At 36.8% G+C, this 13,324-nt stretch overlaps 1 protein-coding gene across 2 annotated transcripts; it reads left to right on the top strand.

The window, feature by feature from the left end:
* Window positions 1–260: 260 nt before the first annotated feature.
* Window positions 261–8,338, top strand: sbk1 (SH3 domain binding kinase 1). 2 transcript variants are annotated; one of them, XM_079600978.1, is made up of 5 exons: window positions 261–325; window positions 541–681; window positions 3,781–3,965; window positions 4,144–4,346; window positions 5,226–8,338. In XM_079600978.1, the coding sequence occupies exons 2-5, from the start codon at window positions 644–646 to the stop codon at window positions 5,997–5,999; spliced, it is 1,200 nt and encodes a 399-aa protein (XP_079457104.1). In that variant the 5' UTR covers window positions 261–325; window positions 541–643; the 3' UTR covers window positions 6,000–8,338. The 2 variants fall into 2 exon arrangements, with proteins under 2 accessions (XP_079457104.1, XP_079457105.1); XM_079600979.1 differs by lacking the exon at window positions 261–325 and having other exon boundaries at window positions 520–681.
* The last annotated feature ends 4,986 nt before the right edge of the window (window positions 8,339–13,324 follow it).

The following is a 13,324-nucleotide window of genomic DNA, read 5'->3' as shown; positions in this document are numbered from 1 at the left end:
ATTTGAAAATTTAAACCTAATTCTAAATATTTATATAAAAAAATATGAGTATCTTAATGATACAAAAAAAAATAAAAAATACTACACATTACAGGAATGAGACCTTGGGTGAAAAATGTCAAGGATCTGAAAATAGGTTTGATGTCCTGCATTAAACGGTGTGTGTACACGAAGCGTGGACGCTGGGACGCCGCTGGCTCGAGGGCGTCTGTGGTCATGTGAACTCAGGCCATTGGATGAGCACATCTCACATCCCTAAAGGACCCTGGATGCTGCGAGACACAGACGCCGTTCTTCCAGCATCCAGGAGCGCAAACGCAATGAAGTAGGTCATTCACGCACAGATACAACCCCCTCCCCTCTCTCTCACACACACACACACACTGTACATCACTGATGACTGAACACACACACAAGCTCCTCTCTCCTCGTGCTCCTTCACAAAGGAAACACTGAACAGGACTGTGATTTTTCCACATGAGCGCAGGACTGGAAAGCAAAGCTGAGGATGTAGTGTGTGTGTGTGTGTGTGTGTGACAGAGCTCTGAGCCAGACGTCCTTCAGGAACGCTGAGGAAACTCATTCTTTGTGATTGAAGATCATGCTTTTCTGGGGGGAATGAATCGCTAGACGCGGCGTCTGGATGCAGGAACATGAGGGAGAGAGAGAGGGCACCGGCAGGTGAGTGCTGGAGATCCTCTTCATCCGGTCAGCGCTGTATTGATTTCTTTTGTCTGAAGACCGCCGAGGGCTCTTGCCGCTCTCAACTCACGCTCTCGGCGTGCATTCATGCATTTTTGTTGATGTCTCCAGAGTCTGATATTATATGCGTGTTTGTTAACATTTATAATATCGCCAAAGCATATGAGGTGAAAAAAGAAAGGAAATAAATTAGGAATAGAGGAGAAACAGGGCAGTAAAAATGCTAAAATAAATAAATGAATTAAAATCATTAATTAAAATCAATAATAATAAAAAAGGAATCGGATTTAATGAGTGAATTCAGAACTGTTTTATTTTGTGTAATGCGTTTAGCGTTTCAATAAATCCTGTAAACACGAGTTTATGCAAGTATATGCACGAATGTTGTGTATGAAATGAATGTGACCTGTGAGGGAGGGCAGGTCAAAGGTCGCCTTCAGGTGTTGACCTTAGGATCAAATTTAGGCTCAATGAGGAACGGATTGTCCCATTTATTAAGTGGGGCGATTATGATTTATTATAGTAAAGTGCATTCAAGACACTGCAAAAAAAGATTTTTCAAAGTTATATATCAGTAAATTAAAGTATTCGAGTACATTTGTACAAGAAAACACTACTTCAGAATTTCATGTTTAATTCAATGTTTTACTTGCCATTTCTTTCTTATTATTTGTGAAATATACTTATATAGTATATTTTTGTAGTATACAGACTATTTTTATACTTATATAGAATATAGAGTGAAAATTGTTTTTTGAAAATTGTTCAGTGTGCATCAATATAGAGAAAGCAAACTGAAGTCATACACAAAATATGAGCTATTTCTTTCTATAATATATATATATATATATAACAACATAAATGAATTAATAGCTCCATTTTGTATATATAAAATTTACTTTTTGGGATTTCAAATGTACAAAATGGAGCTAAATAACATTAAGCAGTTTTATAAAATGGAAAGTTTCAGTTCCAGCTCATTTAGTTGTTGTGTTCTGTAGGATTAATGTGCATTTCTTCCAATTGTCCTTCTGAAAATTAATTTTCCTGTCACTCTAATTCAATATCCAGTGTGTTGTGGCCAATTCAATTGAAATTGGGCAATTCCTAAAAGGTCTGTGCTCACCGCAGTGCTCTAGCGGTTGAGGTTCAGAATGAAGGGCGGGAAGGAACGACAGGTGAGGTAATGCAGGAAAAAGAAAGGACAGGTATCTAGCCGAGGTAGACAACGGCCTCTAGAGAAAATGAGAATGTTCCTGAATCAATTTCTCATGTGTTTCTCAGTCAGGGGCCGAAGTGTCCAGGATAGCAGGGGTTCGGCACATCAGAGAGGTCATCTGAAGGTCATCTGTTGTTGTTGTTGTTGTTGTGTGGCAGTGATGCTCAGCGGAGGGTCTTGCGCTGTCACTATGCATGATGCTGATAACGTGAGGACTCATTCTAGGTCACTGCTTTATTCCCGTGAGCGCTGTGAGACGTCAGGACCGTGAGTCAGTTAGTGCCCTTTGCTGCTGCTGAAATATTTACAAAGATTTGCTTCGTCGGAGGAGAGTGTCAAATCAGGTGCGCGGCGCGGGAAATAGAGTGCAGAAGTGCTGACGAGAGGAAAGAAATGAGGACACGAGCGTTAATAAACAGAGCAAAAGACAAAAGGCGTCATCAAGGAGGTCTATAACACCAGGAGAGAGGTGCTCAGCAGGGGCCGGTCTCACAGAACATTATTAAGAACAGCGCTTGAAGTGGGCCGGCACTTCTGTATATTAATCTTTAGCGCTCTTCTCACATGATACCGGTGCTTTGTGCCAGTCAGAGTCAACGCATCAGTGCAAGCGGGCAGGGCCGTCGCTAGCGGGGCACACACACACACACACACACTTCAACCGAGGGGGCAGCTGTGAATGCAACGGACCGCTATTAATAACTATTTAAAATACATGGCACATTAAAAAACATGACTCCAAAAATAGTGTGCATGCTTATTATTATTATTAAGGTAATTTGCATACGACACAAAAAAGATGAATTTTGAGGTGATTTTGATCAGCAAATCTTCAACAAGAATGGCCATACAATCAGATAACAGATTTCACAATCAGATTTTTTAAATTTAATTTTACTTATTTATTTATTTTTGTTTAATATTTTGTATTTTTAGGGGATTTTATGGTACCAAATTATATTTATGGAATAGATAATGAACCATTTATTACCTGTTATGAGCATAGACTTGAAAATGAAACTGGTAAATCTAGAATTTTCGAATGTCCATAATTGTTTTGTTGTTCACCCAACAAGTGCCAAAACCTTAACCGAGTTTCGTATCATTCCAATAAAGTTAAAAAAATAAAAATAAATGAAGCGTAAAACCGAACAGCATCAGAGGTTTAAGAAAATAATTGAAAAATAAAAAATCTTAAGAAATGTTTTAACTGCATTTAATGAATTTGTACTGTGCCACTGTTCGTCCGACTGTTTGTACTGTATTTTATTTTTTATTCTAAACTGTTTTAATTATTCTTATTTCTTTTGATTATTTTAATTTCTTCTATGTAAAGCACTTTGAATTACCATTGTGTATGAAATGTGCTATATAAATAAACTTTATTTGGCCTTGCCTTGCCATTGCAAAAAAAGAAGAAGAAGATTTTCTTAGTATTTTTGTCATTTTCCAGTGAAATTATCTAAACATTCTTAAAATAGATATATTTACTTGGGAAGAAGCTTTTTTAAACATCATGCCTTAGAAAAAAACATCACTGATGTGCATCTTGAGACAAAACAATGGCTCTGAGTGACATATTTTAAGATCTGTCAGTGCAAATTGCTTTCAGTTAAAACTGCTCAAACATGCATGTTAGTCTGGAATAAGCTTAAACCTCGTCTGTGAAACCAGGGGTTAATATCTTACGTCATTTTGCGTCTCAAGTAAATATATCTTGATTTAGGAATTTTGAGATCTTTTAATGGAAACCGAGACAAAATTCCCAAGCAATTAAACAGTTTTTAGATGTGTGCATCTGGCCTCCTCTTGAAATAAGCGTGTCAGTGCGTGTGAGATAATGTGTGTGTGTTTCTCAGTGCCCAGGTGGGTGTTCCCGCAGCGGGACGGGGCAGTGAGGCGAGCGGGGCTCCGGTCGAGGACATGCAGGCGCTGTCCATCACGTCTCTCTCCGCCTCAGAGGTCGAGCAGCAGTACGAGCTGATCGCTACTTTGGGGAAGGGCACCTACGGCAAAGTCGACTTGTGTGTGCACCGGACACAGGGTGAGCCTGGAGGATTATTGTTATTTTTTCCTCTTGTGGAACCAAAACAAAATGTTTTGCATAATCTCCTGGCTGCTCCTTTCCATACAATGGAGGTGAATGTAGCTCCTCTATATTGAAATATAGAGGTCTTGCTGCACCAGGATATTTCATTCATTGCTGTTTTGTGTGTTGCCAGGAACTAAACTGGCTCTGAAGTACGTGAGCAAGAACAAGACGAAGCTGCGTAGTTTCTTGCGCGAGTACAGTCTGACGGCGGCGCTGGGCTGCAGTCCGTTCATCATCAAGGTCCTGAACGTCCTGTTTGAGACGGAGGACAGTTACGTGTTCGGTCAGGAGTACGCGCCCGCGGGAGACCTGTTCGACATCATCCCACCTCAGGTATCACTGCGCATTATATGACCTGTTTAATCCTGAATGCACACGCAGTGTCACAATGACCGTTCGTAAAGACCCGCCCCCTTTAGTTACTGTTGCTATGTCATATTTCAACCCAAAATAATGATGCTGAAAATTCAGCTTTGATCACAGGAATAAATTACATTTTACAATATACTACAATAGAGAACATCTACTTTAAACTGTAATAATATTTCACAATTTTACTGTATGTTTGGTCAGCCTTGGTTTGCAGAAAATACTTCTTTCAAAAACATTTTAAAAATTCATAACGAACCCAAACTTTTGAACAGTATTTATTTATTTGTTTTTTTTTGTTTGTGAAATAAGACCTGGACATGTTCTTTGTGAGATTTAACTAAATATACTAGTTTTTTTTTTTTGTCTTGTCTGGATGACATGAACAGTACAGTATGTATGACTCACACAGAATCTTTATTTTTTCATATTTTCTGTGCTATTTTTTTTGGGAAATATGTTTATATCCAAAACAGAGAATTTGTATAACTTTATGATTGATAGGTACACTCTAAAAAATGCTGGGTTGTTTCAACCCAATTTTGGGTCAAATATGGACAAACCCAGCCATTGAGTTACATTTTTAAATTAGATTTTTAACCCAACATTTGGGTTTGTCCATATTTGACCCAAAATTGGGTTGAAACAAGTGAGTGTAGCCTATGTTAATTCTGCATACATCTGTGGAGTTGTACAGGCCGTGTGATCCTGCTTTTGATTATAGAAAACACGGCGAATCAACTACAAGTTTCTACTTCCTCCCTTATAGACTATGAGCTTATACTGTACTCTCTATGCCTCCTCAGCTAAACTGTGCCTTCTTGTGTTCCCATGTGTCTTCAGGCCGGCCTGCCGGAGGAGATGGTCAAACGCTGTGTTCAGCAACTGGGATTGGCTCTGGATTTCATGCACAGCAAGAGTCTCGTCCATCGTGACGTGAAGCCAGAAAACGTTCTGCTTTTCGACCGCGAGTGCCGGCGTGTGAAATTGGCAGATTTGGGAATGACACGGCGGGCGGGCAGCCGGATCAAGCGGATCAGCGGCACCATCCCATACACTGCAGCCGAGGTGTGCCAGGCCTCGGTTTCGGAGGGCATCGTCGTGGCGACGACCCAGGACGTGTGGGCTTTCGGAGTTCTGCTCTTCTGCATGCTCACGGGAAACTTCCCATGGGAAGCGGCGTTGCCTAGCGACGCATTCTTTTCGGAATTTCAGCGCTGGCAACGGGGGGCGTGTCCTCCAGGAGCCGTTCCCTCCCAGTGGAGGCGTTTCTCTGATGACGCGTTACGCATGTTCGGCCGGCTGTTGGCGTTGGAGCCGGAGCGGCGCTGTGGCGTCAAAGAGGTGTTTTACTTCCTTAAATACGACCTGCTGAATCATCATCGCCGCAGAGCGTCCTGTAGGGCCCCGAGGGGAGGAGCCTCACGTTGCTCCGCCCACAGACACACAGAGCCCTCCCCCCCTTCAGGCACTTCCTGTCTACGCCCCACCCCCCTCAAACGTAGCATCCTATCCGAACCACATTCCTCAAGAGAAGAGTCCTCCAAAAGCCCGTCGCCCAACCGCCAAGACAAGAGCAAAGTGATGATGACCACTCCTATTGAGATCTGTGTATGAAGACAAAACCGGGTCTCAAACGTGTAAGGGTTTCACTGGACGGCCGCGAAACTGGTAGCAATATTACTTCAGGAGAACTACTGGAAGAACGTTTGCGCAAGAATGACAAGAACGCCGTAGGTTATTAAGAACTAGCAAAACTATTACTCTGTGGCTCTGAAACCTCACTTACTTCGAAGATCGACAGGATGAAAAGGATGTGGTAGGTCACTTTAGCTCTAGAAATTATTTAGTTTTGCAAGGAAAAAAGCACTGAATTTAACATAATTGCTTTTAATTTAAAAGAATAGTTCACTTAAAAAACAAGATGTCTTTTTTTCTTATGGAGACCCTAAAGGGACATGGTGAGGGAAAAATATGTCAATGCAATTCTCTTCCAAAACTGTTGCGTTCCCTATAAAAAAAATTGCATTTGCTCACAAAACTTTTGCGTTTGACCAAGAGACGAGAGAATGCAAAGTTTCTCGGGGGAACGCAAAACATTTGGGTGTGAATGCAAAAGCACTGAAATATAAATTTTCCTCCCATCTCATATTTTTCCCCCCATCGCTTTTGTCCCTTTAGTGGCTCCGTACTTACTTGCATTGAAACACGAATGAAGAAATACTGCACAATGCTCCATAATGGGTGCTTTAGATGTCAAGATCCTGAAATCACATCAAAGTACCATATCTGAGTCCTCTAAAGTCATATGACACATTTATGTGAGGAAAAGTCATTGTCAACCAAAAATTGTATTGATGCTGATTTTTGCTTCAAATATTGTGCATCTTCACTGTCAGAAAGAATGTGAAAAATCATACATTTAGCTTGGCTACTGAGGCAGAACCCATAAAGGAACAATTTTGTAACTTATCTAGCCCTAAAAGGTGTATATCAGTGCATATTATTTGTGTAAGTTACTAATATACACCTTTTAGGAGTAGATAAGATACGGATTTCTGCACACATTTTCTAAAAGAGAAGATGCACTGATGGTTATTGACATCAAATTTGATCCATCTTGATGTGCCGTATTTAAATCGAATGATATTTGAGAGATATGCATTTTTAATTCACGATTTGGTCCGTTTCTCACTCAAAGCTGATGAACGTGTGGCTTTACAAGACTTTGAATATACTGTATAGACTTATTTTTTAGTATCATTGATATACTATAATAGATTGTCATATTTTAAATTTTAGGTAAGGTTTTAATAATTTTTGTTGGTTTTTTAAATGTCTATAGTTTTAGTTATTTTAGGACTTTACCGCTAAACGAAAATTAGAAATGTTGAGAAATGCAACACCAAGGTGAGTAAATGATGACTTATTATTATTATTATTTTAGGGTGAACTATCCTTTTAACTTGTCAATCGTGCACTAAAACTGAAACTCGGCAAACAGGGAAATACACTGATGGTGTGAACATATACGGATCGCCATCTTTTCGTTACGGAGGCTCATCATCATGTGACTTTTAAACCAGCCTACGACAGAATCATACATGATGTGCACCAATAGAAGAATACGATATATTTTATACTGGACTTTTTTTAGTTTTACGAGGAAGATCCACGATAACCTGGAGACTGCCTATAGATGAACTTCCAGAGACACAGGACTTCTTCAAGAGTAGAGACACAGTCTCTATAGATCACAGGGATTTTATTATGTATCTTTGTATTTGAAGTGTGCATTCAAACACCTTTCTATGAGATTTCTGAAGAAAAGTGCCGATCTCAACGGCTGAACCGAGACCCGTCTTCTGTGTTCTCGTATAAAGAGTCATTTAGGAAAGCAAAGCCTCAAGGGATCTTTCAAGAACACGAGAGCATCTTCTCCCTAGAACATAGTGACTGTGTTTCGTCAGGTAGTGCTAACTTGTAGCTTCTTTTGTATCAAACGATCGATTAACGAACTTCTACAGAGACTCTTTTTAGTCTTAAATTAAAGTGTATGTTTACATAGGATGCATAGATAGTGACTTAGGTGGTATAGAGCAGTTAATGTTAATGTTTGAGGTATGTTGCACATTTTCTCATCAAAAACAAACTCGAGAACAGACGAAAAGAATATGACACATAATCTGAAGTAGTTCTGTGGTTTAGTATGAGATAATAGCAATCATAAAACAGTTTATTGATAATGGATTTTGCTCTTTTTATAGGACTGTTTCATGGTTATAAAGGTTGTTCAAACGACCTTGGAATATCGACCTACAATAGTTGGTGTTTTTTATTTAAAAAAAAGAGTACATTTATAAAACTAGATGTTATTTAGCTGTTGTAAGGATTGTCATACAGTCGTAGATTGTTCTGAATGATAAACAGCTAATTAAACAGATTAAATGCACATTTAATTGCACTTATTGCCTCTATCAGTGTGTGTGTGTGTGTGTGTGTGTGTGTGTGTGTGTGTGTGTGTGTCAGTTTAAAAGTACAACAACACTACAGAAACAGAAATTAAGGTGACAACTTAAATAAATGTATCATGCATGGTTGCAAAGTAAAATTATGATTTATTGATTTTATTAAACTTTCTAAGTTGAAAACGTGTGTAATTTAAATTGAAAATCCCGCGTTATTCGATTTTTATTTTATTTTATAGAAACTGCTGTAGTAACAATGAAATTGTCTTGATAACTTGGGCAGTGGATTTTTAGTTCCCAGCATGCTCTGCATAAGACTGGATAAAGAGAGTTTAATGTTGAAATTAAGTGTGTTTTTAGTAAATGTAAAGATCTGTTTATGTTTGACATTTAAAAGAGTTTCCGTTATGTTAACATTGTACCAAATTAGTTGAAACAACTTAGTTTTTTGAGTAATCAACGTAATGTTTGTTTATGCCACATATTATTAAGTTCTTTAAATCAGTGTAATTCATTTGTTGAACATAATTCAATTAGAATTTGTCATAACTCAAAAAGATTGATGCAAATTATGTAGAGCTAAGTATGTCCAGCTAAACAATATGTCCTTTGAAACTAAACTAAATGAAAATGGTTTAATTCAACTATTTATCCACTTCAGATCGCATAACATCTGTTTAAATGTAATAGCTTCATTATGTTATGAGGTTAAGTGGTTTTATAGTGAAAATTATGTATGGTATTATTATTATTATTTACCTGCATTGGCTCATCTTTTATCCTTCAGTCTGAATGAAGTGATGTTGTAATGAACATCTGTCAAAAATAAGGGAAAACAAAAGGCTTTCTATTATGCAATATTACAGTGAACATTGTATAGTGTATTTATAGTGTATAACATTACAGTGAGATTATGTAAATATTTACAACATTATAGCTCACAATGTACACTTTTATAGAGATATTGTAAATATTTACAACTTTAGAGAGAGGTTTATTATTATAAGGTAAGTATTTACAGCATTACAGTGAGTGATGCAGCAATATTTTATAATGATTTATATGTGATTATTGTATTTATTAATATTTTGAATAAGCTTATATATTTTCAGGTTTCATTTTAAAGGTTGTGTAGGTAAGAATTGTCTAAAGAACTTTTTTTCAAATTGGCTTAAACTGTCTTTATATACCAATACATAATTAAAATGTAAGTACTTTGAAAAAGAGAGTATAAAAATTGAGTGACTATAGTGTATTTAATCTTCAAAAAACACAGCTCATTAATTCCATTCGGGACGAAACAAGTGATTGGCTTGCGCGACTGTCACTCTCCGTCGCCATGACTACCGCCGCTATTACTGGCTCTGCCCGTGCGCGCAGTCGCACACCCGTTTTTAGGTGGGAGTGAATGGAATTAATGAGCTGTGTTTATTGAAGATTAAATACACTAGAGTCACTCAGTTTTTTATACTCTCTATTTCAGAGTACTTGCATTTTAATTATGTATTGGTATATAAAGACAGTTTAAACAAATTTGAATAAAAGTTTTTTTAGACAATTCTGACCTACCCTACCTTTAAGTGTAGTTTAAAGTGGAGTAATTTTGTTACGTGCTTTTTCATTTGATTTTGTATACACACTGCATCTTTATTTATTTTTATGTCAGTTTTAGTCATTTTGGAATTAGTATTTTATGAAATACATTTTTTTCAGCTTTATTTCAATAACAGAAAATATATTTTTAATAGTTTTAGTCTTAGTCAACACTGCAGCGATGTTAAGTAAATATTTACGGTGTTACTATGAATATTTACAGCTTCACAGAGAGATGAGAGCACTGATTTGAGATCATGTAAATAGGATTACACTTAAGTAAATGTTTACAGTATCACAAGGGTAAAGTCAATATTTACCATCATCGGGAGGTAAAGTAAGTGTTTATGACATCAAAGGAAGGTTATGTAAATAAGGGTTAGGGTTAGGTAATGTGAATCTCTACAGTATTCATCCATTCAATTCAGTATTCCCTGATCATTATCTGTCAACCAGCCAATCAACACAACGAATGAAGACACAATTGTTCAGTGCATAATACAGATACTTTAACCTGGATCACGAGCATCATTCACCCGTCCATTATTAGCATTCCCTGACATTTCACCCTGTGTGTCACTTTATTGCTATAATGTCTTGATATGTGTATCACTACAGAAATGCACAGAAGTCTTTCAGAGATGATCTTTTAAGGGTTTGTGTGTAATTTTAATCATTTGGCAAGAAAGACGCGAGATATGCGGATAACTGACTCTTTTGCTCTCTTTCTGTGGCCTTTTCTCCCTGTTACTTAATTCATCTTTTTATCCTACTTTGCTTTGCATAATTTTTTGCTGCTTTTCTGAAGGTCATTAAAACTAGGTCTCTCTCTCACTCTCTCTCTCTCTCTCTCTCTCTCTCTCTCTCTCTCTCTCTCTCTCTCTCTCTCTCTCTCTCTCTCTCTCTCTCTGATATAAAACACTAATGAGCTGTTTTAGAGAGCAAAAGAATAAATGCACAATTAGACAGAGGGGAACTAGAACGGTAGAAGCTACCAGCCCGATAAAGTGAGTGAGCGTGAGTGTGAGTGTGTGTGTGTGTGTGTGTGTGTGTGTGTGATGCCGGTAATGCTTGGGAGCTCATTAAGTCGTGGTGATAAGGGGTGGTTAGATTCAGTCACAAGGGAGTTCAAGAGGAAAAAAAGAGTGAAGCGGATAAAAAAGGACAGAATGCAGATAAGGGTATAGAGGACCTCGCTTCGAATCCTTCAAATATCCCTCATAATGAAACGCAAGCAAACGGGGAATAAAGCAGCAGGGGAATTTTTCATCTCTCTGAGGGTTTTTTCTAGAAATAATGGGAGCAATTCCCCATGTATGTTTTGTCAGTATAAGCGATTTTGTCCTGAAGATGTCGGTTGTAATCCGGAACATCTTTTTCTGCCCTCTAGTTTTGTCTTTATCTACAAAGTATACGACGGTGTGAACAGAGTTACATGCTATAGGGGGAATCTCACACAACCACAAAATCAAACAGGAAAAACAATTGCATAATGAAAATCTAGGTTTTTTTGTGCATTGAGAATATTTTCTCCAGCACACTTTCTGTGCAATGATTAATACAATAATTGTTTCAGCTTAAATTAATGGAAGTATAACATATGCAAATTGCATTAGAGTAGCTAATGAGAATTATGATGCATTATGATAATCAGAATTAGGTGGGACAATGTGTTCAGTTAAAATAAAGACATCACAATGCAAAATTTAAAAACTTCTTTAAAAATATCTTTATAAAGTCCTAAAATAGGTGTCATTTATTTATAGCTATTTAACATTAAGTGCTCAAAAAAAAAATATATATATATATACAGGCATATTTCTAAAATAAATACATAAATAAATAGATAAAGCACGATAAAGCTTAAAGATGTCCTATTCTTTTTTTAATTTAACCCTTTAAGCGGCACCCCCTTTTTTTTAATGGACATGAAAATGCACATTCCGAAACTAAATGGTTGTAATTCAAGAATGCTTTGGAATATAGATGTAAGATTGGTCTTGTTTTAAAGAAGACATTTGGCGGATTTTTGTAGAAGTGAAAAAAAGTGAAAACAAAAAAAAAAAGTTATAGAAGTTTGAGTTTATGAAAATGTAATGTTAAAATTTGTATTATTCATATTTTATATAAAATATATATTTTCAAAACCTGGTGGTCTCTAAAAATGCAACAACAAAAATCAAACCCAAAAATCTAAACAAGTTGTGTTTCAAATTTTAGGTTGATATCTCAAAAAATAAGCTTTCAGTGAGATTTAGTTTGGGCGCAGTACCACACTTCTCCACTAGTGAACATTACTGCCCATATAAGGGCGTCTCCATATGTTGTTTGAGTGATCTGAACCATTATTTTTACAATTTTCATACAATTTATGAAGTAGACATCCTATTCAGAAGTAGTATTGGAAGTTTGGCAGATTTTTAAATTAATTCAACCTCTAATAAACACAAGAAGATCCCGTATGTGCATTATAGCTCGCTGCCACATCACTAATACTGAATCTATTATTTTTTTCTTTATATTTAAAACATTTTCAGACCTTTTTTTCTAAAATAATTGAATGGATGCTATCTTTTAAACTAAAACAAACTGAGGTTTCTACCATTCTTTCATGATTTTTCATGTTCATCACTATTTCAAAATAGAGGTCTGAACACGCCTTGTATGAAAATTGTTGCAAATTGATAAATTACGGCTCCTCTGTAATTTATTTAGAATATCAAATATGTAAACTAGAGATTTTAAGCTTTCAAATGATATATAGTTTGTCAAGATTAGTTTAGGTTTAGTATAGTATATTACTGTATTAAATATGTAATGGGTGTGAGCTGTATGCCAATATAAGGGGTTATACAAAACGAAGATGCAAATATAAAGAATCAAGAAATTTGTTCATGCATATAAAATATTTACACTGCAAAAAATTTACGGTAACACATTTAACAGCATTTTTACCTGAAAAGACGTGTAGCTGAGAAGTTTGTGCAGTTAAGCATTTTAATTCCTTATTAAGCTGTTGAATATGAAAGTTTAATGCCTGTATGAATCAGGTTAATCAAAGTCAAGGGCATTTTGTAATTTCTCATTTGGTTCACCTGAGGAAACAATATTGATTGGTTGCAAATTATCTTTTGGTTCTTCCGCGTAAACACAAACAGACGAACGACCTTTCTGTGACCTTTCTGAAGTTTGAGTTTGACTTCTTTTGGTCTTCATCACTCTCCGCTATCTGTGTGATAATTAACTTTTCAACCCAACACAGATTCATCATGCAGCTTAATCAAAGTAATTAAAACTGATGATGATTTCTGCTCAAGTTGTATCCGCTAGAGACCGACGCGACACACGCATGCACACAAACACACTCATCACGCGTATGAT

This window comes from Phoxinus phoxinus (genome assembly GCF_949152265.1).
Source record: "Phoxinus phoxinus genome assembly, chromosome: 24".
NCBI classification, from domain to species: domain Eukaryota; kingdom Metazoa; phylum Chordata; class Actinopteri; order Cypriniformes; family Leuciscidae; genus Phoxinus; species Phoxinus phoxinus.
Note: the sequence above shows the minus strand (reverse complement) of the source record. Positions and strands in the feature narration are given on the sequence as shown.